The sequence below is a fragment of the Sciurus vulgaris genome (genome assembly GCF_902686455.1).
Source record: "Sciurus vulgaris genome assembly, chromosome: 18".
NCBI lineage: Eukaryota > Metazoa > Chordata > Mammalia > Rodentia > Sciuridae > Sciurus > Sciurus vulgaris.
In genome coordinates, this window is record NC_136479.1 from 35,789,423 (window position 1) to 35,816,308 (window position 26,886).

General features: G+C 60.1%; 1 protein-coding gene and 1 long non-coding RNA gene across 3 annotated transcripts in view; one reads left to right on the forward strand and one right to left on the reverse strand.

Annotated features, from left to right (window-relative positions):
- Positions 1-3,228, forward strand: part of CLIP2 (CAP-Gly domain containing linker protein 2) — a 59,165-nt gene extending 55,937 nt beyond the window's left edge. For both annotated transcript variants that reach the window (XM_079120727.1, XM_079120728.1), the window contains one exon: positions 2,053-3,228. In XM_079120727.1, coding sequence (XP_078976853.1) covers positions 2,053-2,064 — 12 coding nt within the window. In that variant the 3' untranslated portion in view covers positions 2,065-3,228. The remainder of the gene's footprint in view (positions 1-2,052) is intronic.
- The window catches only part of LOC306649639, a 192,544-nt gene that overhangs the window by 141,007 nt on the left and 24,651 nt on the right, over positions 1-26,886 (reverse strand). The window lies entirely within an intron of this gene.

A 26,886-nucleotide genomic window follows, 5' to 3' on the forward strand; every position in this document is an offset into this window, starting at 1 on the left:
GCGCAGTCCAGCCTTCTTGTTTGAACATTCTCTGTGTGCAGATATGCCTGTTTGTGCCACTTCTTGGCACTTGGGGTCCTTCCCAGACATGCACAGAGAAGCCAAACAAAAGAATACCCAACTGGGCGCGAGGTGTGGCTCAGTGGTAGAGCGTTCGCCCAGCATGCACCAGGCCCCGATTCTATCCGGGGCTGCAAAAAATAAAGATAAAAGAGACCAGGCACGGTGGCGCACGCCTGCGGTCCCAGCAGCTCGGGAGGCTGAGGCAGGGGAATTGGAAGTTCAAAGCCAGCCTCAGCAAGTCAGCAAGACCCTGTCTCTAACTAAGACATAAAAAGGGCTGGGGATGTGGCCCGGTGGTGAAGCGCCCCTGGCTTCCATCCCATAGAACACTCAGTGTGCACACTCCCACCTGCGGTTGCCAAGGCAGCCATCCGTTTGGGGCCACCTGGTCTTTCCAGGTTCTGTTTAGTGCCACGTTTTCAAACTTTTGTGCTTTTTGTTGGTTTTGTTGGTGGGCTTCGCTCAGCATGAGTCTGTGCGCACCGCGGGGCCTGGTTCCCGTGGGCCCACGCCCTGCTCACCACTCCTCCTCCTGGGGAGGAGAAGCGGCGGCCCACAGCTGGAATGGCTGTCCTGTTAACTTACTCGCCTCACCAAGGGGAGGAGTGGAAGCCGGCTAGGGCGTTGCCTGCCACCTGCCCCGAAAGACACTCTGGCGCCTGCTCCTCTCCCTCTGCTCCCCACACGTACGTGTCTGTGTAAAATAACAGGATGATTTTTTCCTGCAACTTTGGCCCAGAATGCTGCCGCGTTTCCCGCGGGGGGCCACCGCGGTTTGTAGGAGCACAGAAGCCCCAGGCCCGGCGCACCACCCTCGGGCAGCCTGCCTGGGGCTCTGCATGGGGTCCTGCCCCTCCAGCGGCCTTTCCTCCTGGCCCAGCAGGAGCCATTTCCTGACGTAGGGTGTCATGTCTCCTTGGTCTCCTTTCGTCTAGAATGTTTCCTCAATTTCTCTTTGATTTTCCTGACATTAACAGTTTTGAAATACAACCCTCTGTCCCCTCTTCTGTTTTTGATGAGGTTTTGTTTTGGCTCGGCTACTGGGAATTGAGCCCAGGGGTGCTCACTGAGCCACATCCCCAGCCCTTTTCACTGTTTAGCTTGAGACCGGGTCTCCCGGAGTTGCTGAGGATGTTCTTGAACTTGCCATCCTCCTGCCTTGGTCTCCCCAGCTGCTGGCATCACAGGCCCGTGCCACTGCACCCAACCCTGGGCAGTGTTATTTTCAAGAGGTGCCAGGTGGCTGCCACCCCTCTCTGTCCCACAGTTAGCCCTAGCGTTCACCCACACTGTCACTGTCTGGGAAGAGCTGTCCCTAGCTGTGTCACCTGGGCTGCTGAGGCTGGGGCGGGGCAGGAAACAGGCTTGCTCCTTGTCCTTCCAGTTCCGACCCTGCAGCCCAGACCACAGCCACTCACTAGGTACAGGAGAAGCTTGGAGGCAGACTGCCAGGGACAGACTGAGGGCAGGGCAGAGGCCAGGCTGGGTGGGCAGGTTGCCTGGAGTTGATGTCTGCACCTGGGAAGGCTTTGTCCTCCAGGTGCCCCTGCAAGGCATGGGGTCGGATTAAGAAACTGAGCCAGGCTGGGTGGCGCATGCTTGTAATCCCAGCAGCTCAGGAGGCTGAGGCAGGAGGATTGCAAGTTCGAGGCCAGCCTCAGCAACTTGGTGAGGCCCTAAGCAACTTAGGTCCTGTCTCAAAATTGAAAGAGCTAGGATGTGCTGGGTGGTTAAGCCCCGTGGGTTCAATCCCCAGGGCCAGAAAAAGAGACTTAGCTTGGAGTCTCCAGTTTACATTTCTTCCCATCCAGCCTCCACACCGGCACTCAGGGCTCCTTGTAAAACCCAGGCTTCTCCTGCCTCAGGGCCTTGGCACATGCTGTTCCCCTCCCCAGCACAAGCTCCTGCCCGACGCCCTTTTCTTTCTGGCCCTCCCACTCGTCCTTCAGGCTCTTGAAGATATGCTGATCAAACCTTCACTTCCTCTAGGACAAGCACTGACAGCTGAGGGACACACTGGAGCGACCCAGTTCACACCAGAGCCCTGCCAGGCTGCCCAGCGGCACCCCTCCAGGCAGGGGCCAGGACTGTTAACTTGGAGACAAGACAGTGTTTGTAACAATAAGTACTCACGCCGGACAATCCCCCACGGACCCCACCGGACCCCGCTGGACCCAGAGGCTTCCTCCAGGGCCGCGGTCAGTGGAGTGGTGCAGCCGGCAGCGTCTGGAATTCATTGGGGGGGGAGGTGGGGTGACCCAGCCAGGGCGCTGTCCCCAGAGCAAGCTTGCCTCAGGCCCCGCTGGGTGCCCTGGGTGCTTCCCTGCCCTTCTCCTGGGGCCTCCAGGCCCTGAGGGGCCAGGGCAGGGCCCAGCTTCTCCTTCAGGCACCCCGGGGACACCTGGTGTCGCGGGCAGTGCAGGCCTCTTTTCTGCAGCTGCTTCTAGGCCCAGGCCCCGGGACTTCTTGTCCCCATGGGCCGAGCCTCCTGCAAACTGCAAACAGTGGTACAAGTTCCCCGCCTCTGCCCAGGTGCAAGTGTGGGGCGGGGTCCTTCCTCCCCAAGACAGACCAACCTGCCCCCAGCTGCTGGCCTGCCTCCGCCAGGCCGGGCCGCAGTATTAAGAAGGCTGGGCTCCTGTCTGCGCAGGGGCCTCGGGTAAGCCCTGGCCTGTTTTGACAAAGGTCATAGTTTACTGGGTGCTTCAGACCCGGTCTCCCGCCGGGCCTATGCGCCCATGTGCCCCGGCGCGCACGCACACGCAGAGCAGCAGGTGCACACCCGCGGCTGTGTGTCTGGGGCGTTGGCCACACGCCTGGGTCCAAGACGCATGCGCCTCGGGGCGCGTTCACAGCTGTCCCGTCCGGTCTTCTGCTTTGCTGCCCCGTGTGCGGCCGAACCACCCTCGGCCGCAGCGCCTCCCGGTCCAGGCTGGCGGCTCCGGTCTGTGCCCCAGCCCTGGGCAGAGACCCGCTCAATCCGCCCGCTTTGGAGCCGCACACACGGGGCAGGTGTGCCAGGCCAGGAGCAGGCCAGTCGCAGCCCTGCTGGAGCAGGTCCCCCTGAGGTCCCCGCCGCCGCCCTAACGGCAGCCCCACGACGCTTCCGCGCTAACCCAGAGCCAGGGCCGCCTGGCAGCAAGGTCGGGCCGCCCCGCCCCGCAGGGCCCACAGGGGCCAGGCCGGGGGCTCGCAGGAGCACGCCCGTGCCAGCAGCGTCCCCAGCGTCGGCCTCCCGGTGGCCCCGGTGTGGCCCGGCCATCCCCCCAGCCTTCCCCCGCCCCGCGCGCTCCCGGTGGAATCGTGGCAGTGTGGCGAGTCCGCGCTCGGGACAATAAAGCTCGTGACCGAGGTGCAGGACCCCTGGGCGCTCTGCTTCTCTCCGCCGCTTCCCGGGCTCCGCGAGGGAGCGTCCCTGCAGCTCGGGCACCGTGGGCGAGGAGTTAGGCCCCCCCAGCCTCGGCTCCGTGCGGTCCTGCTCAGGTTTGGCAAGGGCCTCGGAGCTGGGGTTCAGGGGTCCTGGGATGACGCGGGGAGAGGGGGACCTCGGCAGGAACCGGTGGAGGGGCCCAGACAGGACAGCCAGGGCGGGACCTCCGAGGCCTCCAGAGAGGGTGAGACACCAGGGACGGCCCCTGGCTTCAGCTGGGGGCAGGGGAGAGCGACCCCCTAGCACAGCACTACTGGCGGCCTAGGCGAGCCCAGCGAGGACGGTGGCAGCTCAGGGAGGTCATTCTGCCTGACACTGACCTTCCAGGGGCCGGAAGAGCACCAGCTCCTGCCGGCCTCACAGGGCCCAGGGCCCCAGGGCGGGAAGCGGGTCCTGGAGGAAGGGGCGGGGGAGTCACAACAGTCGCTGGGGAGCTGTTGGTACCCCAAAGGGCAAAGCAAAGGAGCTGGGCGACAGACCCCGACCAGAAGCCCGGGCAAGGGAGGCTGCTGGAGAGGCCGAGGTCAGCCCTCAGGCAAGGGTGCAAGGCTTCTGGGTGGCACCCAGTGGAGAACAGTCACCACCTCTCACCAGACGATCCGAGAGAGATCTGAGCACCGCCCTGTCCCCTGAGCTTCCGCGGCCCAGACCGTGTCCGGAACTTAGCCACCAGCCCCGCTCCCTGAACCCAGAGATCTGGCGACAGCACCCTTCCCTCCTGACTTACCAACACCGGGACCCCTGGCTCCTCCTTACCTGACCCCGGGCACAGGAGGCTAAGCGGTCCCGCGTCCCGGGTAAGGGGTTTCCTTGGCCGCTCGGTTTGACTTTCAGTGGGAAGCCCTGGCCAGGGCGTGGGGTCAGAGGAGCAGCTGATCCCACTCACCCGCGTTTGGGAGGACAGGCACGTGGCTCCCCTGGCTGTGAGGAAGAGGAGAAGCAGGGCTGGACGAGCCTGTGGTGCGAGAGGAAGTGGTTGGTGGCTGGAGCACAGGCCGGCGGCTGCCCAGGGCTGGGCACTGGCCTTGCGGCCAGGTGGCACGGGGCCCGAGTCTCCTGAGGGAGCATCCTGAGCACATCCGCCCAGCGCTTGGCCCGGAAGGAACCTGAGGGATGAAGACCGGGGGCGTGCGATGGCGGCAGCGTGGAGCCCTTGTCCTGGGACGGCATGCCAGGCGCTCCCTTCAGAGGCCCTGGGGTGACCTGGGGCTGGGGCCATGTCTCACACCACGCTGGCCTGCAGAGAGCTCCGGCCCGGGCATCCTGGGCTCAGACCCATCGCCCTGCTTCCTGGCCTCGGTCTGCTCACCTGACACGACAGAAGGGAACTGGCTGGTGCCCTGTGGGGCTGGGCGGGTCCCTGCGGGAGTCCTCCCCCGGCTCTGCCCAGCCTCCCTGCCTCCTCAGCTTAGCGGGGAGGCTCCTCTTCTCTGCACAGTAGCAGGCAAAGGGGAATCGGCAGGTCCCCTTGAGATGCCACCTCATCTTGGGGACACTTGAGGGCCCCACTTAGGGGTCAGGTCAGGGGGGTTGAGACTCTGGTGCAGGAGGAGCGCCACGAGCTTAGCGCCCCTCTCCTGCCATGGGAGTCCCTGCTCTGAGGCTCAGTGGTGGGCGAGCATCCCCCAGGGTCAGGTCTGGGTTCAAAGGGCACCTCCACACCACCTGGGGTGATGGCTCTTCTCTCTCTACCACGGAGCTGTACCCACTCTGCCTCGTTAGTTTTCATTTTGAGATGGGGTCTTAGTACGGTACTGAGGCTGGCCTTCAACTTGCCATCCTCCTGCCTCAGCCTCCCCAGTAGCTGGGATCATAGACATGTACCACTGCACCCAGCAACTTTTCTTTTTTTCTTTTTTCTTTTTGGAACCGGGGACTGAACTCAGGGGCACTCAACCACTGAGCCACATCCACAGCCCTTTTTTATATTTTATTTAGAGACGGGGTCACTGGGTTGCTTAACGACTCGCTTTTGCTGAGGCTGGCTCTGAGACTCTCCTGACTCAGCCTCCCGATCACTGGGATTACAGGCGAGCACCTTGACACATTGATGACCCCTGAAGAGCTGTTCTACCAAATGCCCTCCCTTGGGGTTTGTCTGGCACTTTCTTGAGGTCATCCAGGAGGACAGAGGCTGGATGTGTTACTGTGTACCAGACCCTCGCTCCACATCAGATGGGGGCTGGGGTGTGACTGGCGGAGCACTTGCCTAGTATGTGGGAGCCCTGAGTCTGAACCCCAGTACTGCAAAAATCAAAATGAGAGAGAGTCTCCTTTCTGCTTGGTAATCATCATGCCCTGGGTGGGACTTCGAGGTCGTGCACGCAGCCTGCCTTTCCTTGGATGTTCTCCGCTGGCTGCAGCGTGCCCGCAGCAAGCAACCAGTGCTGTGCTAATCGGATTTTTTCCCCATGCTAGGGATGGAGCCCGGGGCTTTGCAAGTGTTCTGCCACTGAGCCACGCCCCAGCTGTACTGATTGAGCGATTGATTGGTCCTGGGGATTGAGTCCAGGGGCGCTTAACCACTGAGCCACATCCCCAGCCGTTTTAGATTTTATTTTGAGACAGGACCTTGCTAAGATGCTGAGGCTGGCCTTGAACTTGTGATCCTCCTGCCTCCCGAGCCACTGGGATTACAGTCTTGCGCCACCGCACCAGGCCCAGACCCTTTCATTTTTTTATTTTGAGAGAGATAGGGTCCTGACAAGTCATCCAGGCTGGTCTCAAACTGGAGATCCTCCTGCCTCAGCTCCCTGAGTCTCTGGGGTGGTGGGTGTGCACCACCGTGTCTGGCTTACACCGACCAGCTAGAACTCTGTGAGGGAGATTCGTCTCTGTGCACTCATTTATGTATTTATCCAGTTACTTATATCAATACAGACTCCTAGAACTGGACACAGCAACATGTGCCCCTTGTCCCAACTACTCTAGACGTGGGACCCCAGGAGCTCGGTGCCATTGTTCTCTGTGTCATTGAGTATCAATACGGCTGGGCTTGGAGCGCGGCTGTGACCCCAGCAACTGGAGAGGCTGAGGCAGGAGGATCAAAAATGTGAAGCCAGCCTCAGCAACTTAGTAACGTCCTAAGCAACTCAGTGAGACCCTGTCTCAAAAATCTAAAAGGACTGGGGAAGAAAGAAAGAAAGAGGGAGAGAAGGAGGGAAGCGGGGTAGGGCTACCCCATTTTATACAAGGAACTTACATCCTTCCATTTTGTTATCCACAATGGGAAGCAGGGAACCAGTCCCTGCTGACACAGGGACAGACAAACAGCTTTTAAGCACACAGCTGAGTTTGAAGTAGAGGAAATCCCCCAAAGAGCAGAAGGACAGACAATCAGGAGGTCAGAGTGGTAACCTGCCTTCAAGCCACTGCCCCAGCTCCGGTATCTGCTAGTGTCACACGCCCGAAGGTTTGGGACTTCATGGCCACACGGGGGCTCACAGAATGTGGCCTTGGCAAGGTGGCAAATTGGAACCAAGATGGCAGCCAAAAGTCAAACTGCAGGACCACCACCCCTGGGCAGTGTGGACAGGGAAAGCGCCCGGTGTTGGAGATAAATAAACAATAAACAAATGGGACTTGAGCCCAGAGTTTGGGGTGGTGGGCTACAGGTCCCAAGCAGGGAGGGGTGTCCCCATGACACCGGCGAACCCGCCAGCACAGCAGCACCCTTGGCGAGCGGCTCCCTGGGAGGCTGAGCCCGACTCGGCGGTGGGGGAGGCGGTGTTCGGGCTCAGCCTGTCGCCTGTGGCTTCCAGTCCCCAGGCCGGCTGGCCGCTGTACCATCTCCAGCGCAGTGGGGACAGCGAGGAGCGCTGCCGGGACTGCTGGACAACGGGGTGCGGCCGCGCACCCTGGCACGGCGACCGGCCCGGGCTTCTCCCCGGCTTCCGGTCCCGGTCCGGCCGGGGCCGCTGGTCCTGTCCTCGGGGCCTTGGAGGGGCTCGGGCTCGGGGCGCGGCGAGCTGGGCGTGATGCCCCCGTCCCGCCGCCAGGTGTCGCCCTCTCCGCGCGGTCCGCCCGCGGGCCCAGGGTCCCAGGGATGCGGGCGCCGAGCAAGGCAGGTGGCCGGGTCCACAGCCAGGACCCGGCCGGGACCCAGCGGTCCCCTCTGCCTCGGCTCCCCGGGCTCGGCGCGGGCGCGGCGGGCGCGTCCATCCGGGTCCATCGCCTTCCCCGGGGCGGAGGCCGCTGGGAGAGGACACCGGCTCCGGCTCCAGGGCCACCCTGGCCAGGACCGGACCCTCCCTCCTCCCGTGCCCGCCCCGCGCGTGTCCCCTACGGCCTCCGCCTCGGGGACCGCAGGGAACGTCCGGAGCGGAGGCTTCGGGCGTGCGCCTCGATCGGGGGCGACGTCTGCGGGGCGAGCCCCACACTCCCTTCTGGAGGCTCCTCTGCAACCCGCAGAGGGCAGGGCTGTCCCCTCAGCCCACCGCGCGACGACCTAGCGTGGCATTTCTCAGAAGCCCGAAGGATCCGAGGAGTGACCGCGGCGGCTTCGCTTGCCCTCTCGGGGCAGCGTCCCTGGGTCTCCTGCTCACCGCTGCCGCGCTTATTCCTTTATTTGGCAGGACTGGGGACGAACCCAGGGACCCCGCCCATGCCTCTGCCCCTGGGCCCGGCCCACAGCCCTGGGCACTCCTCAGAAGAGCCTTCCCAGGTGACCACACGCACACTCACACACATGTGCACACAAACATCCACATGCCTACACACTCCTGAACACATATCTACACAGCTAGGAAACACGTGCACACACATCACATATACACAGATAACACACCCCTGCACACACACATGCATACACACAAACACACACTCCCACACAGGCACACAGACACAGACACACACAGGCGGGGCTGCATCACACACCTCTAATGCCATTGACTCAGGAGGCTGAGGCAGGAGGATTGCCAAGTTCGAGGCCAGCCTCAGCCTTAGCGAGGCCCTAAGCAACCTAGTACGACCCTGTCTCAAAATAAAAAATAAAACAGGCTGGGGATTGGCTCAGCGGTTAAGCGCCCCGGGATCAATTCTCGTACGGAAAAGAGAAAAGCAAGGACGCGTGCGGGCTTCAGCCTCAGCGTCAGCAGGTCGGCCGCATCTCGGTGCCGTCGCATCCAGTTGGACCCCACCGTCTTTAACGTTCCTATTTTTAATCCATGAGCCCCACTGGAGGCTGTGGTCCTCTGTCTCCCTGGTCACAGTCCTTGGTCCCTTTGTCGCATGTTGAAGCTGCGGCGCTCTCTGGCCTCTGGTTTCTGCTCTTTCACCTCAACTACTCTTCATGGTGTAGAGAACGTTCTGGATCCTCGTCTCCGCCTCTCGGCTTTTGCCCTGCTTACGCTCCTCCTCCGGACTCTTTCCTCTGTGCCCACCTCGCTCTCCCAGCATTCCCTTCTCCCGGCCGTGCGGCCAGGGCTCCGGCTGCATCCTGGGTCTGCAGATGGCCGCTGGCTCGCCCCAGGCCACACGGCCAGGGCAGCTGCAGGGTGGCGGGACCGGAGGGAGGGCGGCTCCCTCCCCTGCCTCCCGGTCTCTCCGCAGAGCCCCGGGCACGTCCTGCCGGCCAGGTGCCTCTGACACCCAACTCCAAGAGGCGCGGAGGCCACTGCTGCCCCTGCCCACCAGCCCCGGGGCCTCTGGGGACCGCTGCTCTGACGCCCTGGGCCACTGGAGGGAGGATCACGCTGGAGCCCGCAAAGACCCGGGGCGCTGGGCTGGGGGTGGGAGGCTGAGCGCTGCAGCCCTGGGGGGCGGGAGGGCGCACGCCAGGCCCCAACCTGCCACTTGCCAGGTGGCCAGGTCCTGTGGTCAGCAAGGACGCGGGTCTGCCAGGTCCCACACTCCAGGGGCGCAGGCCCACGACCCTACGCGAAGGGATCTCCAGAGCAGAAAGGCCACGCAGCATCACCTCCGGGGCAGCAAGCTCCTCCTGCACCCAGCCGCCCCTGGAGGGTGCATCCTGCCGCCTGTCCCACCTCCGTGCCACCCTCACGCCACCTATGAGGGGCAGAACAGCACTTTCTTCCTTTTTTCTTCGTAAGTGGTAGATCCCTCCGCGAGAGGCGCTCATCCTGGTAGAATTCCATTTACATAAAGAATAAAACAGAGGATAGCGAGCTGTGCCTGGGGGCGGGAAGAGGCTGGGGAGTTCTAGAACTCTTCCCCTGAGTGCTCAAGTGTGAGAAGACTGGGGGGACCTGACACAGGCTCTTTCTTTTCTTTCTTGGGGATTGAGCCCAGAGGCAGTGAGCCACACCCCCAGCCCTATTTTGTATTTTATTTAGAGACAGGGTCTCACTGAGTTGCTTAGCGCCTCGCTTTTGCTGAGGCTGGCGTTGAACTTGCTATCCTCCTGCCTCAGCCTCCCCAGCTGCTGGGATTGCAGGTGTACTAAGTGTTTTAAAATGTAATGCACCTAAATTAATTTTACAATGTTCACCATAAAGGTCTTGAGCAACTTTTAGTAAATTTATTCCAAAATACCCTATATTTTGTATTGGACTATTCAATACATGGTGCTAGGACAATTAGCTGTCCATATGGAAAAAGAATAAAAATAGATTCCCACCTCCCACATAAGCAGGCATCAACTCCGGATGAATTAAGTGACTACGTGTGAAAAGTAAAGTTGTACAACTTTCGAAAGAAAATGTAGAACAGGGAAGTGTATCTGATTGGAAAAACCACAAACAAGTGGCTGAGATAAACTTTTCTCGTATTGAAGGCTCTGCTTCAGGTATAATTGCTCCAGAAGTAGGAAGAAAACAAACCTAACCAGCAAAACTTGTGACTGATTCACAGTGAGGTCCAGAATTAGGCTTTTACCGTTCTGCCCTCGCATATGAATCGTATCATCACCATGCTGAGGCCACCTCAAAGTCCAAAGTGACTGCTGGAGCTCCAGCTATCCCATCTGTATTCCAGTGGGCAGAATAAGAGATGAGTAAGAGGAATGTCCCAGAAGTCTCCCCAAATACTTTGACTCATATTTCATTGATCCAGTTGGAAAAGAGGCTAAAACATAATTTTTTTTGCTAGTGACACTCTGCCCAGCTACAAACTGGCAAACTAAGGAAGAAGAATAGAATGGATATCAGAGGCCACCAACAGAGTCAGCCATATAAAGTTGTTATTAAACTGGGCACAGGGGCACAGGCTTGTAATCCCAGTGACTTGGAGGCTGAGACAGGAGGACTGCAAGTTTGAGGCCAGATCCTGTCTCAAAAGAAAAACTAAAAAGGGCCGGGGATGTAGCTCAGTGGTGGAAGTTCAATCCCCAGTACATAAAAAAAGAAAGTTGTTCTTAAGACACAAAAAGTGTGACTGTAAAATGGGGGCGGGGGGTGGACAAATATGATTAAATCAAATCTGAATCATGTAATAAAGAAATTTTATTGCTTTGATAAATAAAAATTTTAAAGGAGGTGAAAGATAAATCTTGGTTTGGAAAAAAGATTTGTAGTGCCTATAACTGACAAAGGATGGGGGGGTTATCATATATAAAGAACTCATCCAAATCAATAAGAAAAAGTTAAAAATCTAACATGAAGCCTACCTTCACGCACCCTACAGACACCAGAGGGCATGACTAGGGCGCCCAGCAAGGGAGTTCAAGATACGCCAGTAGTGCTGACCTTGAACATCAGCGCATACCATGGGAGGCCCATGTGGAAGTTGGAATGGCTGAGGTTGTTAGGGAGTCTGACTTCAGTGTGACCCACTCCAAGAGGAACTGCAGGCAGGCAAACAGGGAAGTGCATCCCCATTCAGGGCTGGACAGAGGCCGGCAGCGTTTAGGGCCCCCAAGCCCTCCTCCCTCCTCCCTCCTCCTCTCCCACTCTCCTCGGGAGCCACCGAGCCTCCTCCAGGAGGTGGGAGCCGGCTATAGCAGCCTTGGGCTCTGATTGGCCCGTCTCTGCATCCATCATCATGGTCGGGCAGGTACAAGAGCTGTAATTGGCTGCCTTGGGTCACATGCCCGCCCTGGAGGCAGGAAGGAGGTTCCACTGCAGGAAGCGGGCCAGCTGTGTGTTTTAAGGCGCCGCCTGGTGGGCGGGCACGTTCTGGGCAGAGAACTCCAGCCCCGAGGCGAGGCCGGGCCGGCCGGGGAGGAGGGAGGGCACCTGAGAAGGAAGGAAGGTGGCAGAGAGGAGGGCCGGGCATGCCGGCTGGCGCCCAGGCTCCACAGCTCCTTCTCAGTGTCACCGAAAGCTGGGTCCTTGTCCCCAGTGCCAGTCCAATAACGAGGACCCGGTTTGGAGAAAAAGGAAAAAGAAGTTTTAGTGCTTTGCTTGCGCAGGAGAGCCACCTGGGACTCCTGTCCATTAGAGAGGGACCCGAGGCCACATTCCGGGGGTGCACCTCAGAGCTGTGACTCACCTGTTAATTCCAGAGCTTTCTGAGATCTTGGGGTGCTGTCCCCAAGTCTGAATCCTTCTGGGGTGGGGGTGCTCAGGACCGACCCCCTCCTAGGAGGGGAGGTGACCCTGTCTCCCCAAGATTGGAGAGGGGGAGGAGGAGGAAACCTGTCCCTTTTAGGAACGAGTGAGGCCGCGCAGCCCGGGCTCCCTCAGAGCCTGCAGTGGGCCCTGCTCACCCCCCGCTGCCCTACCCAGGGCCCCCGGGGCTCAGAGAAACAGGACCTTCTGGCTTTGTGTGGACACCCCAGAGCAGGGCCTGAGGATTTGGGTGCAAGTGACTTGGGAGGTGTCCTCAGAACCCCTGTGAGGGGTGGGCAGGACGAGGGCTGCAGAAGTGTTCCTGAGCAGCCGACTTTGGGGGGCGCTGGGGACGGGTCTTGCGAGGGGCCCTGGGAGAGGCTGGGGATGTGGCGCCTCGGGCTCATCCCATGGGCCAAGGAGGTGGGTAGGGGTGTTCCGACACCCACTTGCAGCCCTCCATGGTCAGGGTCCCCTGTAGGTGCTCAGCCTGGGGCCTGGAGCCAGCGTTTCAGGACACTATCTGCAGGTGACTCCAGGGACAGGGCAGGGCCGGGCGCTGACACCTGGGCTGTGGGCAGAACCTCAGGCACCTGAGGGCTCCAGTGTGGCGCTGCCTGCCACCCGGGTCAAGCTAGCCCCAGCCCCTCCGTGGCCACACAGCCTCCTGGAACCTGGGTCTGCCCCGGTGGCCTCCTCCTGGGCCGGCTGGCTCCTCAGCAGGGGCTCCCCCCTCCCTCCCTGGTCTCTCTCTCTTTTCCCTCTGCGTCCTGACCTTGGCCCCCAGCATCCATTCCTGACCGACACTTATTCCTGGATGTGTCAGTCTCCCCAGCTAGACCTGGACTCCAAGAGGGACCCTCGGCTCTGCTCCCTCCAGGTCCCTCTGTGCCCTGAACATATGGCAGATGCTCCAGGGAACATGGACTGGGAAGCGAAACATCCCCAAATGCCTTCCGGAGCACCAACCGCACCCTCCACCCACCCAGGAAATCCTGGAGCAGGACCCGGCACAGTGGTGCAACCCGTAATCCTGGCTGTTCTGGAGGCTGAGGCAGGAGGATCTCAGGTTGGAGGCCCAACTGGAGGTTGGGTAATTGAGCAAGACTGTCCAAATAAAATGGGCCGAGGATGTGGCTCAGCGATCCAGCACCCCTGGGTGGAGGGCTGGACCCCAGTCCTGGAGGAAAAACGAATAAGAAATTTGGGGCGGACGCTGCAGGCTCCTCCAGGAAACAACAGGGCCCTGCCCTTGAGAGTCCAGCACAGCCAGGAGGGTGGCCGGCCTCCTGTCCAGTGCACAGGGACTGAGCACCGTCCTGCCATGCGTTCAGATGTGGGCACCCAGGGGCAGCCAGTTCTGTGGCCCAGGTCCTGGCGGGCAGCACGAGGGACTGGGAGAGAGCAAGGCTGGCACTGAGGAGTGTCCACCCTTGCCCTGCGGAGGCCACAGCCCAGCAGAGGAGGCCAGCATCTGGGAGGACAGACCCTCCTGTAGGGTCCAAGCATGGTGGGCAGGAACGGAGAGGAAGGAGGCGATCCAGGAAGAAGAGGGACCTGCCCTGTGTACTGAGCCCTGGGCACAGGAGAAGGGCCTCCCGGTGGCAGGGCCTCTCCTCTCCCCTCGTCCTACTGCCCCACAAATGTCCCGGGAGCTCAGGGAGCACAGGAGACCCTGCGTGTGACGGAGACGTGGGCATCAGGTCTGATTTCCCCGCTGAAGCCCAGTCCCTGCCAGACTCGAGACTCAGCTTCCTCATCTGCTGAATGGGCTCATCACACTCATCTGCCTCCCAGAGGAGGAGAGGAAACCCTGCGGGGCCTCGGGGCCAGAAGTCAGCAAGACTTCATAGAAGTCACGACCCCCTCTGGCCCACAGGTGGGGAAACTGGGAGGCGGAGAGGCCTGGGCCTCCCAGAGTCTCCCTCAGGCCCAGAAGTCCCTGCCCCGGGCAGCTCCCCTGGCCGGGGGTTGCTGTGCTCTTTGGCACCTTGGAAATGGTAACTGGGGAAATGCAAAGGCGCCCAGGCTGGGGCGCAAGAGGAAGGAGCGGAATGTGGATGTCGAAGGGAGAAGATCCAGGCTCCTGGGCCTCTGGGGCGGGGCGGAGGTGGGAGTCCAGCCTGCAAGTGGCCCTGGGAGCCCACCCAGCCCTGCTGCCTCTAGTCCCTGAGCGTAACCCTGTCATAGACCGGACACCCCAGAGGTGACTCTCGGAATCAGATCTGACCATGACGCTCCTCTGTATAGAGCCTGCCGAGGCTCCCCATTGCCCTTCCCAGGAGCGCGACCTCAGGAGTTCAAGCACCAGCCCAGGGCAGCCTCCGCGCCTCCAGCCAGGCCGGCTCCTCCTGGCTCTGCTCCTGCCCAGGCCCCGCAGAGAGTCTGCAGCGGCCACTCTTGGCACTAATGTGTCCTGGGTCTGGCCTCCTCGACTGCCTGCTCCCTGAGGGCAGGGGCCTGGCCAGCACAGAGGCCGCTCCGGGTGTTTGATGGCCGTGACCACTGGCCTTCAGAGAGAGCTGCACAGGGCCCTGGGGACTGGGCCCCGCCCCCCCCCCCCATCCTGTCCTCAAGGACAGCAAGGCTGGTGTCTAATTAGGAAGCCAGTCAGGTGCTGGTCCTGCTTGACTCCAGCGGAAACCGTCCAGGGTGCTAATTACCAGGTCTGGCGACAGACATGGGTTAGGGTTTAAGGATCCCAGTGGTCAGAATATCAATGAGCGCCAGCCTCTGCCGAGGCCCTGGGCGGAGGGGGCTGGGAGGCATGGAGCACCCTGGGAGGACGGCTAGCCAGGGGCATGACGTCAGCCCCTGGAGGCCACTCGTCCCCACTGAGGAGACCGGCAGGGGTGGTTCTGCTCGCTGCCGAGCCTCCTCTCACCCCACAGGCCCGTGGGACCTGCCGGTGTTTGTGCCCATTTTGCAGCTGAGAACATTCAGGCAGAGAGTGTGGGACTTGATAGAGTCACACTGTAACAGGGTCCACTTAACGCTTTGCAGATGGCGGTCCTTGCTGCTCTGCCCTGAGACTTGTTTTTAAGACAGACATGTTGCCGGGCGCAGTGGCACAGGCCTGTGATCCCTGTGCCTCAGAGGGAGGCTGAGGCAGGAGGATCAGGAGTTCAAAGCCAGCCTCAACCCCTTAGTGAGGCCCTAAGCAACTCAGCAAGACCCTGTCTCTAAATAAAAAATAAGTAAATAAGGGCTGGGGAGGTTGTTCAGTGGTTAGGAGCCCCTGGGTTCGATCCCTCGTTCAGAGGAAAACGTAAGACAGCCATGTTTGTCCCCTTTCCTCTCCCTCTCCCTAATCTCAGGGGAAGCAGGCTCACCTTCCGTCCCAGGCACACACCCACCACAGGAATGAAGTAATTGAGACTTTGGGCACCAGAAGATCTCAGCAAACTCCCGAATTATCAGGTGAACCACAAGCCCTGTCTGGGCGGACCCAGGGTCCACCTGATGCTCTGAAAACAGCCCTTGCTGCTCAGCCACTGACTTTTCTGTAAATATTTTTTAAGTTGCCGATGGACCTTTATTTTATTTATTTATATGCAGTGCTGAGAATCGAACCCAGGGCCTCACACATGCCAGGCAAGCGCTCTACCACTGAGCCACAATCCCAGCCTGACTTATTTTTTAAATGGACGTGTTTCTTCCTCTTCCTCCCCATCCTCCCTCCCCTCCCCCTGCTCCTCCCTCACCTCGGGAAACAGGATCACCCTCCTCCCCATCCCGGGCAGAGTGATCTGTCCTGAGCTCACGCCCAGCACGGGAAGGACGTCATCCAGACTTTGGGGATGGCTCCAGAAGATTCAGAAATGACCTGTCTTCCAAATTAACAAGTGAATTACGCTCCAGACAGAGGCCACCTGGAATGTCACCTTTGAGTCACCTCTTTAAAGTTCCTGTTCCTGCTGAGGGGCGGGAGCTCAGCCTCTGGGACAGGAGTCCCTGTGCTTCTTTGCTAACAAAGCAATAAACCTTCTTTTTCTTTTTTCTCAAAACCGTGTCCTCCTTATTGGACTGGCATCGGGGACAAGGACGAGCTTTTGGTAACCCTAAAGCCAGCATCCTACCCTGCAGGTCCTGATGTTTTGGATTTTATTCTATTTGGCGTTGGGGCTTAAACCCCGGCCTGCTCGCAAGGTGATAAACCTCTTTTTTCTTTTTCTCAAAGCCGCCGCGTCCTGGTCACTGGATGGGCATTGGGGACGAGGACCGAGCTTTGGGCAACACCGCCGTGAGCAGACAGCAGTGTGGTGGCCAGCCTGGGCTCTTAACCAGAGGGAGGCACAAGGACCAGCCATGCCGGTCCTTGTGGAGGACGCGGTCCACGTACAGAGAGGGAAGCAGAGGCCAGGAGGCGTCATGTGCCAAAATGACCCCCGCTTTGGAGGAACGTCACCACCGTCCCCTGAAACTCAGCCCAAGAGTCTCTCCTCACCAGACTAAGCTCTGTGTAGGGGGATCCTCCCCAGAAAGCGGGAGGGTGGGGGGCCCCAGACGGGCCAGGACCTGGGGACCAGGCCACCTGCCCCTTCCTGCCTCCACCATCGTCCCCCAATAACCCTGGGCAGCCCCGTGGGGCAGAGCCAAAGCAAGCCTTGCCCATGTCAGCCGGGAAGGCCGTCCAGCCCAGCGCGGTCCCCGGCGGAATTAAAACAGGCCTGACCTAAATACAGCTCAGTGCCAGGCCTGCGGATCCGGCTGTGTCAGCAGAAAGGCCGCGGCAGGAGGAGAGGGAGCTCTGGGCGGGCTGTCCCGGGCCAGGGCCAGGGCCAGGGCCACGGCGGAGCGCAGTGGCTCCCTGAGTGTCCCCAGCAGGCAGGCCGAGGAGAGGAAGGACAGTGTTTCTGTCGCCTGGCCGACAGCCGCCCAGCACCCGCCACCCTGGGAAGCGGAGACGGTGGGGGGGGCCCCCAGGCTGGCACGGCTCCTGGGCAGCGGGCGGCAGCCCAGGAGCCTCTGGTGTCTGAGTGGGAAAGGAGCTGAGGGCTGAGGGCCAGGGCAGCAGCCCCTGGGTGGACGCCGAGGCCGGTGGCCTGGTGCTGGGCTGACGGCCTTCGTGGCTGGGGTGGGCGCCCAGGCGGGTCTGGGCCAGGCCCGAGGTGCAGGCCGACTGCAGGACGCGCACCGGGAGGGGAGCCAGCTGAGCCCCTGTGGTGGCCACCTCCTGGGGCCACCCAGGACTCTGCCCAGGGAAACTCTGCACTTGGCGGTCGCTGCTGCGTCTCGCCAGCCTTAATGGCTGCCTGCGAGTGTGTCCAGGGCACGCGCGGCGTGAGCAGGTGGAGCAGGCCTGGAGTCCTGGAGGCCGACGTCGTGCTCCGCACGCGCCCCTGACAGCGACGCCTGCCTGGTGGGCTGTCTCCCCAGGCTTGTGGCGGGCGGGGGACCCGGGGCCAGAGCTGGGGGCCTCGGTTCCCACGGGCTCTGCCTCTGGGGTCCAGCCAAGCGTGGACTGAAACACTGGAGAAGTCGTCGCGTCTGTAGCGAGGGGACCCCAGCTCGTTCCTGGGCAGCATCCCCTGAGCCATGCAGGGTAGTGACGACTCAGGTGGCATCGAGGTCACATCAGGGGCTGGAAGTCCCCAGGAAAGGACTGGTCCTCCTGGGGATGTCCGCAGGTCCTATGCAAATACTGTGTTGTTTGCGTGAGGGACTGAGCGTCTCTGGGTTGGCATCCCTGGGGGTCCTGGAAGCAATCCCCTGTGGCTGCAAAGGGACAGCTGTACCAGGCCACCGTCACGTCGAGGGACCTTCGGAAGCCCTGCTTGCCCTTCAGACAAAACTTGCTTCAAAGGCAGGAGGAAAGCAGAGCCAGGTGGGGTAGCACGCGCCTATGATCCCAGCGGCTCCGGAGGCTGAGGCAGGAGGATCTGAGGCCAGCCTCGGCTACTACTCAGCGAGCCCTGTCTCAGGTTAAAGTATAAAAAGGGCTGGGCCGTGGCTCTGAGGTGGAGCGGGAGCCCCAGGCTGAGCTGTCAGAGGCCCCAGAGCCCCAGGCGCAGCCGGGGTCGGATGTCGCTCTCAGGGAGCTGGGCAAGGAGACCCAGATGACCTTTCAAAAGTGTGGCAGAGCCCGTCCTGGGGCAGAGTGAAGAGCTGCCCAGGGAGGCGGCCCGGAGCCTCTGAGCCCTGGGACTTCTGCCCAGCTCACCCGAGCCTGCAGGCCCCAGGCCCAAGGTCCCGCTGAGTGCTCCCCGGGCCCTGAGGTGACCAGGGCTGGGCCAGGGCAGCCTAATGTCTCCGGCCTTACAGTGCCACACCCGGTTCTGGTCCCCAGGCACGCGGGCACTCGATTCCCTACGGCTTCCCTGCGCGGGCGACCTCTGCCCCCCACCTGATCAGCTAGGGGTGGGGCTGTTTACCCAAAGACACACCGCCCGCGAGGGGGACACGCTCCTGATCCCCTGGTTCCCTTTGGTTCTGACTTAGGTGAACCTTTAAGCCATGACGTAGGATCAAGCTGAGGAAAATTCACTGGGAGTCAGTCAGGATTTTCCGGTTTTTTTTTTTTTTTTTGCGGTGCTGGGGATCGAACTCAGGGCCTTGTGCTCGCGAGGCGAGCACTCTACCAGCTGAGCCATCTCCCCAGCCCGTCTGTTTTTTAACAAATGAAAAAAACCGAGGTTCAGAGAAGACCAGACTTGCCAGGTGTTGAGAAGCAACTCGGACTCCCTGCTCTGGAGTGGGGCCAAGTCTCAATTTGTCGCCTGGGGAAGTTCTCTTCTTTTGGTTCTGAGGGTTGAACCCAGGGGTGCTTCACCACTGAGCCATGTCCCCAGACTTTCTAATAATTTTTTTCTGGAGACAGAGACTCCCCCAGTTTCTTCGGGCCTCACTAAGTTGCTGAGGCTGGCTTTGAACTCGCGATCCTCCTGCCTCAGCCTCCTGAGCTGCTGCAATTCTAGGCATGTGCCACAGCGTCCAGCTCTGATCTCCAAGGGTCCCTGCCTTCAGCCTGGGGGGACGTGCCTGGGGAGGCCCCTGTGACCAGGCTGTTGTGCTATGGGACAGGGTGCTGACAGCGGCCCACCTGACTCACGGAGCCGGGTGGGGTCGGGTGGGACTCATGGGAGGGCACGTGCTGGCTCCCTGGGTCCTCCGCGGGGCCCAGCTGTGTGCCCTAGCGAGTGCCGCGCATTTCCCCGGGCTTGCCCCCTCCTCCCTCCTGGGCACAGCCCCTCCCAGCCCCGAGCCCCACCCGCCTCCCCTCCCCAGGTCCCGCTGCCAGTTCTCCACTCGCCTCTCGCCTCTCACTGGGGTCCTGACCTCGGGCAGAGCGCTCCAGAGCACCGCCGTTTAGATCTCGGTCCATCGGAAGCATCCACTTCGCCGCCCGGGGAAGGGCCCTGGTCTTCTGCCCTGGTGTCCCGACACCTCCCACAGAGAAGCCCTCTTCCTTCTCAGGAGTGTCCTCAACCCCGCGTGGCCAAGGGGACAGTGGAGGCAGCCCCGGGGGAGTGTGGGGACCCCCCCACGTCACCAAGTCAGCAGCGAAGAGCTCGTCCGCCCGGCCAGACGGTGCCTGTGGACCTGAACTGCTTCTTGGTTCCAGAGGGTCCCCAGGTTGTCCCAAGCCCTGGTTTCCTTGGTGGGGCTCTCCTGGGGGGCCGTTTTTATGCTGCTCCTACCCTGGGCCCCCCTGGCCCCCTGCCCAGGCCCCTGGGATGCCTCCCTCTAATGCAGTCGGGGTGCCCTGTCATGGGGGCGACAGGTGCCATCAGACTTGTTCATGCCCCCCTGAGCTTGAAGCAGGAATGACTTAGGTTAGATATAGGCAGGACTGTTGGGTGTTAAAACAGATGCCCCAACTGCGGAGCTGCGAGTCTTAGCCTCGTGAGGGGCCCTGGCTGGGAGCAGGGAGGGACAGCCCCTGCCCCCCATGTTCGGCACTACCACCCCCACCCTGCCCTGGGCTCTGGGAGGCACGGTCTCACGCTACTCTCTATCATAATATTTACCAACAGCGCCACAATTGAGCCCGGCAGCTCAGCAATTATAATCATGTTATCATTATTGCTGATAATTCTGATCATAAGCATAAATTATAAACAGGCGCGGGGCACAGCGGGTAGAGCAGGAGGCAGAGACGGCTCTGGGAGGGAGAGCGGGTGAGGCTGGCCTCCCTGCCTCGCTTCGCCCCTCCCACCGCCTCCCGTGTCTGGCCAAGGCCACGTGTCCCCTCCTAAGCCTGGCCCATGACTACTGTGACTCCAAGTGGCTTGTCCCAGCGCAGTCCCAGCTGTCCTGACCACCTCTCCTGGAGCCCCGCTCTGCCTCCCACGAACTATTAAGGTGCAATTACCGCTGAGACCCTCCTTCCAACGTGATCGTTCAGCTTCTCCACAGCTGCAGCCATGGAGACGGCCGGCTCGGTTACAGGCCTCGCTCTGCTCTTGAAAGATTCCAGCGGAGGAGAACGGGAGGAGAGCGAGCTGGCGGGGCAGAGAGGACTCAGACGGAGGTGCAAGGGACACGGAGGCCCCAGAGAGAGAGGGAGGGAGCGACTGAGATGGAGAGAGAAACCCCATAGAGCCAGAGACCCAGGGCCAGAGACAGGTTGCGGACAGCTGGTTTAGACAGAGTCAGAGAGAGCCCGGGTCATTAGATTCCGACCCAGAGGAAATAGAAAGTCCCCCTGCCCCACACACACTTTGCTGGGGAGAGCTGCGTCAAGACAGCCACAGACAGAGGTAAATAAGAGGGCAGGGCATGCCAGACAGCAGGCAGAGAAGGCCTGCTTTTATCCACCCACCCATCCATCCATCCAGGCAGTCCTACTGTGTGCCAGGCTCAGTGCCAGACACTGGAAACATGCAGGTGTTTGTGGAGCACTTACCCGACCCTCACGTGGAGTTTAGAGTTAATGCGTGGTTTAGTCCACCTGGTGTTGCTATAACAGAATACCTGAGGCTCATGTGTGATAAAGAAAAGAGGTTTATTGAGCACCCAGCTCTGTAGGTTCAGGGACCTGCGGCTGGTGATGGCTTCTTGCTGGCAGAGTCCCAAGGCAGTGAGGAGCACCCTGTGGCGAGAGCCCCCAGGAGTGCGTGCGTGGATCTTCTGGCCTTCCGCCCTCTTCTCATAAAGCCACCAGGATTCCCTCAAGGGGACTCCACTCCGATGACCTTCTCAAAGGCCCCCTTCTCAACACTCCAGCTGGATTCAGCTCCCCCCTCGTAACACATCACAGCAGGGACTGTCAACACATGAGCCCCTGGGGACACGCAGGCCACATCAAGCCGCCGCGATGGGTGAGTCAGACACAGATCAAATAAGAACTCAGGCAACGTGAAATCGCTTCTGGGCTGCGAGCTGTGGTGGGGGCGTAGGCGGCCTGGCTGGGCCCAGAGGAAGGCGGAGCGCTGGACAGCCAGGGGCCAGCCTGGCGGAGGACTCGGAGACCCGGACCAGCAAGCGGAAAGGCAGACCTGGGTCAAGGCCCGGGCAGACCCTCCCGGGTGTGGAAGGCCGGTGGGGCCGGAGGGGGCTCTGGGGGAGCCCTCCCCTGGGGCTGGGGAGCAGTGGGGTGCAGTGGGCTTCCAGAAAATTCTGGAGCAAGACAGAAGCCATCTAGCACATGCGGGCCTCCTGGCCCCGGAGTCTTTGGCAGGGAGGGTGACACGGGCCCAGCGCACCCATTCCTTGGGCCAGTCCCCTGTCCCCAGGCAGCTGGCTCCCCGTGCACCTCCGGAGTTCGGGGTCCTCCTCCTCCTAGCTGCTGGCCCAGAGTCCCGGGAGGGACTGCCTGGACTATGCGATGCCTGGCACAGGGAGGGCACGTCTGTGAGTGGCCTAGCCCTGTCTGCACCTTTGGCGCCTGGAGCCTGGTGGCACAGGGTCCACGGCCCCAGCCGACGCGGCTGGGTGTGGTTAAACCACAGACGTGACGGCTTACAGGTTCCTCCGAGGTCGAGGAAACCCTTGTGTCCCAAGGTTGAACGTGCCGCCGAGAAACCAGGGGTGTGTTCTAAAACAGAAGTCCCCGGGCATCCCCGACCCCTGGTTCCCAGCCACCACCTCCCCTGAGGGTCTGGACCTTACACAGCCACACCAGGGAAAGGAGACGGGCCTGGTTCCCCGACATCAGAGATGGAGCTGGAGGAGGCCTCGCCTGAGCCCTGGTGCTGGCCCTTCCACCTGCCACACCTGGCCCCTGCCCTGGGCCGAGCACTGGCCGGGGCGACCCCGCCAGATCGACACCCTCCTTGCTGTGCTGTGCTTGGTGTCCTGTCTCCCCAGCACCTCCCACTGCCTGAGGAGCTGGAGGGGTGGGACTCTGCTCCAGGCCGTGCAAAGGGCCGGGGGCACGGAGCACAAATCCCCCAAAGCTTCCAGGTCCGCCCCTAGTGTCTGAGGAGGTTGCTTCCAGATGTTTTCCTTGCGGGCCCAGATAGGGTTCTGAATCTCCACCGGTTCCTAACTAAAGTTGCTGGTGGAGCAGCTGCTGGTATTTGCTCGGAAGCCGAGCATGTGAGTTCCCAGGGGTGCTGGGGAGATGTGGCTTGCTGTGCCCGAGGAGAGGCTGGGAGCCAGGATTCAGCCAACCGTCCCTCGAGGGGCTGGTGTAGAAGTGAGGGCACCGGTGCCGTTACCTGCTGGTCCTGGGTCCTCCCGGCGGGGGCACAGGGCCTTCCTGGTAACCCCAGCCCCTCCTCCCAGGGAGGGTTGGATTTGCAACACTGATGTCATCTCAGACCCCAGGGGGCTGGGACGTGTCCCCGTGGTCGAGACAGGACAGAGGCCCTGGGTTCCATCCCCAGCACTGCAAAAAGAAAAGGAAACTCAGCCCTGAGCCTGCTGGACATCAGGTGGACACGACTGTCACCCTCTGCTATGGTTTGGATCTTACTGTGTGTTGAAGGCTGGGTCTGCACATGGGGTGCTGAAAGGTGGTGGGACTTAGGAGGTGGGTCTCCTGGGAGGGCTGTATGTCACAGGGGGTGCCCCTCATGATGTCCTGTGCTCTAGAGCAACAGGGCCAGTTGGCCATGGACTGACCTCCAAGATAAACCTTTCTGCTTTATAAGTTCATTACCTCAGGTATTTCATTAAAGTGCCACGGGGCTGGGGCTGTAGCTCAGGGGTAAAGTGCTTGCCTCGCACGTGTGAGGAACTGGGTTCCATCCTCAGCACCACATAAAAGTAAATAAATAAAATAAAGGCATTGGTCCATTTACAATGAAAAAAAAATGACAGAAAACCGACTAGCACACTCCCTTATTGGGGATTAATTGAGATAATACACCTAAGACACTTAGCACCATGTCTGGGTTGAACACTCAATAAATGGTACTAGTTATTATTATTGGTGGTTTTTGGTGGTTGTTTCTGAGACGGTTGCCCAGGCTGGCCTCCAATCCCTGGGCTCCAGAGATCCTCCGGCCTCAGCCTCCCAAGGAGCTGGGATCACAGAAGCATGGCTTTTGTGTCTTTGGTGGTTGCTCAGCTGAGTCAGGAATGGGGGTGGCTGGGAATTTGAGGGCCTGTGTGTGTGTGTGTGAGCGTGTGTGTGTGTCACCTGTGTGTCTACAGGGCCCTTCGGAGGAAGGAGGGGGTGAAGAATCCCAGGGCAGCCCCACTTGGGCTCCCGCACGGCACGGCACGGCACGGCAGGAGGCTTCTCTCTTCCTATCATCTGGGCTTCCACGTGACAATCTGCTGGGAAATAAAAGGTCTGCGGCTTAAAAAGGGTCATGAAATGAAATGGGCTGGGCTGGGGATCAGGGGTGGAGCGCTTGCCTAGCATGTGTGAAGCACTGGGTTCCGTTCTCTGCATCGTATAAAAATAAATGAATAAAACAAAGGTCCAGCAATATCTAAAAAAGATGTATTTATATACATAAATGATCGCCTGACTTAACAGTGTCCGAAATGCAGCCGCTGCTCATCAGAGGCTCAGGAGCGCTTCGGAGTCTGCCCGATCGAAAAGAGATGCAGTGCGTGTAACGTGGATGTGGAGTTCAAGGACTTGGTACAAGAAAAACAATGTGAAATATCTAAAAAAAGTACTTTTGGTACCAGGTATTAAACCCAGGGACGCTTAACCACGGAGTCACAGTCCCAGCCCTTTTTGGTATTTTTATTCAGAGACACCATCTCCCTGAGTTGTGGAGGCTGGTTTCGAACTCGTGATCCTCCTGCCTCAGCCTCCCAAGCTGCTGGGTTTATGACCATGAGCCACCTCACCACCTCAAATGCCCTGTTTGTGCAGCCTGGAGGAGCCACGGAGGCCGAGAGGCAGCAGGACGTAGCCCAGCACGAGGTGCAAGAGGCTGCCCTGAGACTGGGGGACGGCACTTCTGGGGTTGGACGTGTGGGGCCCAGACACAGCGGGCTGGCTCCCCGTGTTATGGAAAGCTGGCTCCTGGTCCCCAAGGCCAATCCAGTAAGGAAGACAAGGTTTTTTTGGGGAAAAAAGGAGTTTCTATGACTTTGCTAGAAGAGGAGAAGCACAGGACTCCTGCCCCAGGGGTTGAGATTCTGCCCCTTGGCAGGAACGGGGGCTTTAAAGACATGACTCAAAGGCCACATGGCAGGTGGCAGGGGTTCTTGTGACTCTGGGAGCTGGTCACTTCCCAGCCCTCCAGGTGTCGTCCCTAGTCTGAATGACCTCCGTCCTGTGGGGGGAGAGATTAGGGACGGGGAGGGGAGGAGAAAGAACCTCCCTGAGAAACTCCTCGGGGGCCAGAGCCACGCTGGAACCCGAGGTGGACGGCCGCAGCAGCACACCTGGCCCTGGTGGCCCCACAGGCTGGCAGAAGGCCAGGGGGCCCCTGGGTGGTCCCATCTTGAGCTTCTGCGTCCCGTTGAGAACTTTCCTGGTCCTGCACCTTCTCCTCCCTTCGGCCTCCAGGTCGGGGGCCAGCCCTGAGGGGCGAGCGTGGGTTCCGGAAGGCGTTGAGGGTTTGGGTGTTTTGGTGCCAGGGTTGAACCCAGGGTCGCGCCCATGCCAGAGCCACCGCTGAGCTGCACCCCAAAGTTTCAAGTCTCGTTTTTGAGGGTCGAGCCGTCATGATCAGACACGATCGTAAGCCTGAAAATACAAGGGACGCCACGGAGACGGGAGGAGAGAGGCAGGTGCCGAGCCGGGGCCCCGAGGTGGCCCCAGTCCCGCAGCTTGCCTCCTTCAAGGCTGAGGCCCGGGGTCGCCACCCTCACCGCTGACCCTTCTGGTCACATCCGAGGCGGCAAAGCCCAGCTCTTCCCCGGTTCAGAGAAGGGCGACTTGGTCAGGGGTGACTGGCCCGTCCCTCTGCCGGTTCCCACTTCCCCTTGGGATCTTACCTCGGAGGAGTCAGGAGATGCGTCCGGAATGGTGAGAAAGGAAGTGACGTGTGCAGGAAGCAGGGACCCAAACCCAGGGCATCAAGGCTGGGTCCCCTCGGGCAGCCCTCCCTGGAGGCCAGTTCTGCAGGGGTTGGAGGGAGAAAGTTCCTGGCTTGAGGGGCAGCAGGGCGCTCAGGCGCAGGCTGGCCCTTCCCACAGGACCCGCGCCCTGCACCCCTTCTGTGCCCTGGGGTCCTCAGGCAGTTGGGTGCCTCTCAGGTGAACCAGGGCACGCAGAGCCCCATGGCAGGTGGCAGTGAGCAGGAGGGCAGAGACAGGAGCCCCAGTTTCCCGTCGGTGGGCCGGGCCTGGGGAGGAAGGAGCCCGGGCCGGCGAGGGGACCAGGTGATTGAAACTAGGGATTTAGGGCTCTTCGGGTCTGGTGGAGAGGAGTCACTGGTGAGGACTTCTTATCCGAACTCCCTTCTGTGGAGGCAGCCCTTGGCACCCTGCTCAGGAGAAGAATGGGAACTTGATAAAAATGTGAATGTTCACGACCTTGAACTTAAAACTCCCTCCTCTTCAGGAAAAGCCATTGAAGCAAAGACTCTGAGCCTAGTTTACTCACTAGAGGAAACCAACACATGAAACCAGGGAGCTGGGCTCGGTGGCGCAGGCCTGGGATTCTAGTGACTGGAGAGGCCGAGGCAGGAGGATTCCAAGTTCAAAGCCAGCTTCAGCAACTTAGCGTGACCCTAAGCAACTTAGCAAGATCCTATCTCAAAATAAAATATAAAAAGGGCTGGGGATGTGGCTCAACCCTGGGAGTTCAGTCCAATCCCTGGTACCCCCCCCAAAAAAAACAACAAATAAATAATGGGGGCCTGGGGACATAGCTCAGTTGGTCGAGTGCTTGCCTCACATGCACAAGGCCCTGGGTTCAATCCCCAGCACCATCACCAAAAATAAATAAATAAATAAAAAATAAATGGAGAACTACCCTTTATTGAGCATCTACTATGTGTACTGTGCTAAACATTTTTTCTGTATTACTATCATTTGCTACTAGAGATGGAACACAGGGGTGCTTTACCACTAAGCTACACCCCCATCCTTTTTATTTTTTATTTTGAGACAAAGTCTCACTAAGTTGCTAAGCCTGGTCTCAAATTTGTAATCCTCCTGCTTCACTGAATTACTTAGCCTGGCCTCGAACTTGTAATCCTCCTGCCTCAGCCTCCTGGGTAGCTGGGATTATCGGTGTGTGCCCTGTATTATGTCATTTAATCTGCAAAGCAAATTTATGAAGCAAATTTACTTAGCTCCGCTTTACAGGAACAATGAAGAAGCTGAGACCCAAAAAGGCCAGTTGACTTGGCTCGGGGCACACAGCCCAAGAGCTTCCTGATGTGAAACCCAGTTCGCAGGTGGCTGGGTGGGGCCCAGACTTGACCGGCTGGGGCTTCTGTTGTACCAACTGCTCCCTGGTCTGTACTTGAGCGCGGAGGAGCACAGCGGCTGCTCGGCCTTTCTGGAATACTAGAGCAGTCCAGAGACTGGGGAAGGTGACATCCTCTCACTCGGCATTTATAGCTGCCGCTCTGGATTCTGCCTGCAGAGGGCAGCACCGAGCACATCGCGGTGCGCCCCCCTTCTAGGCCTCATCTC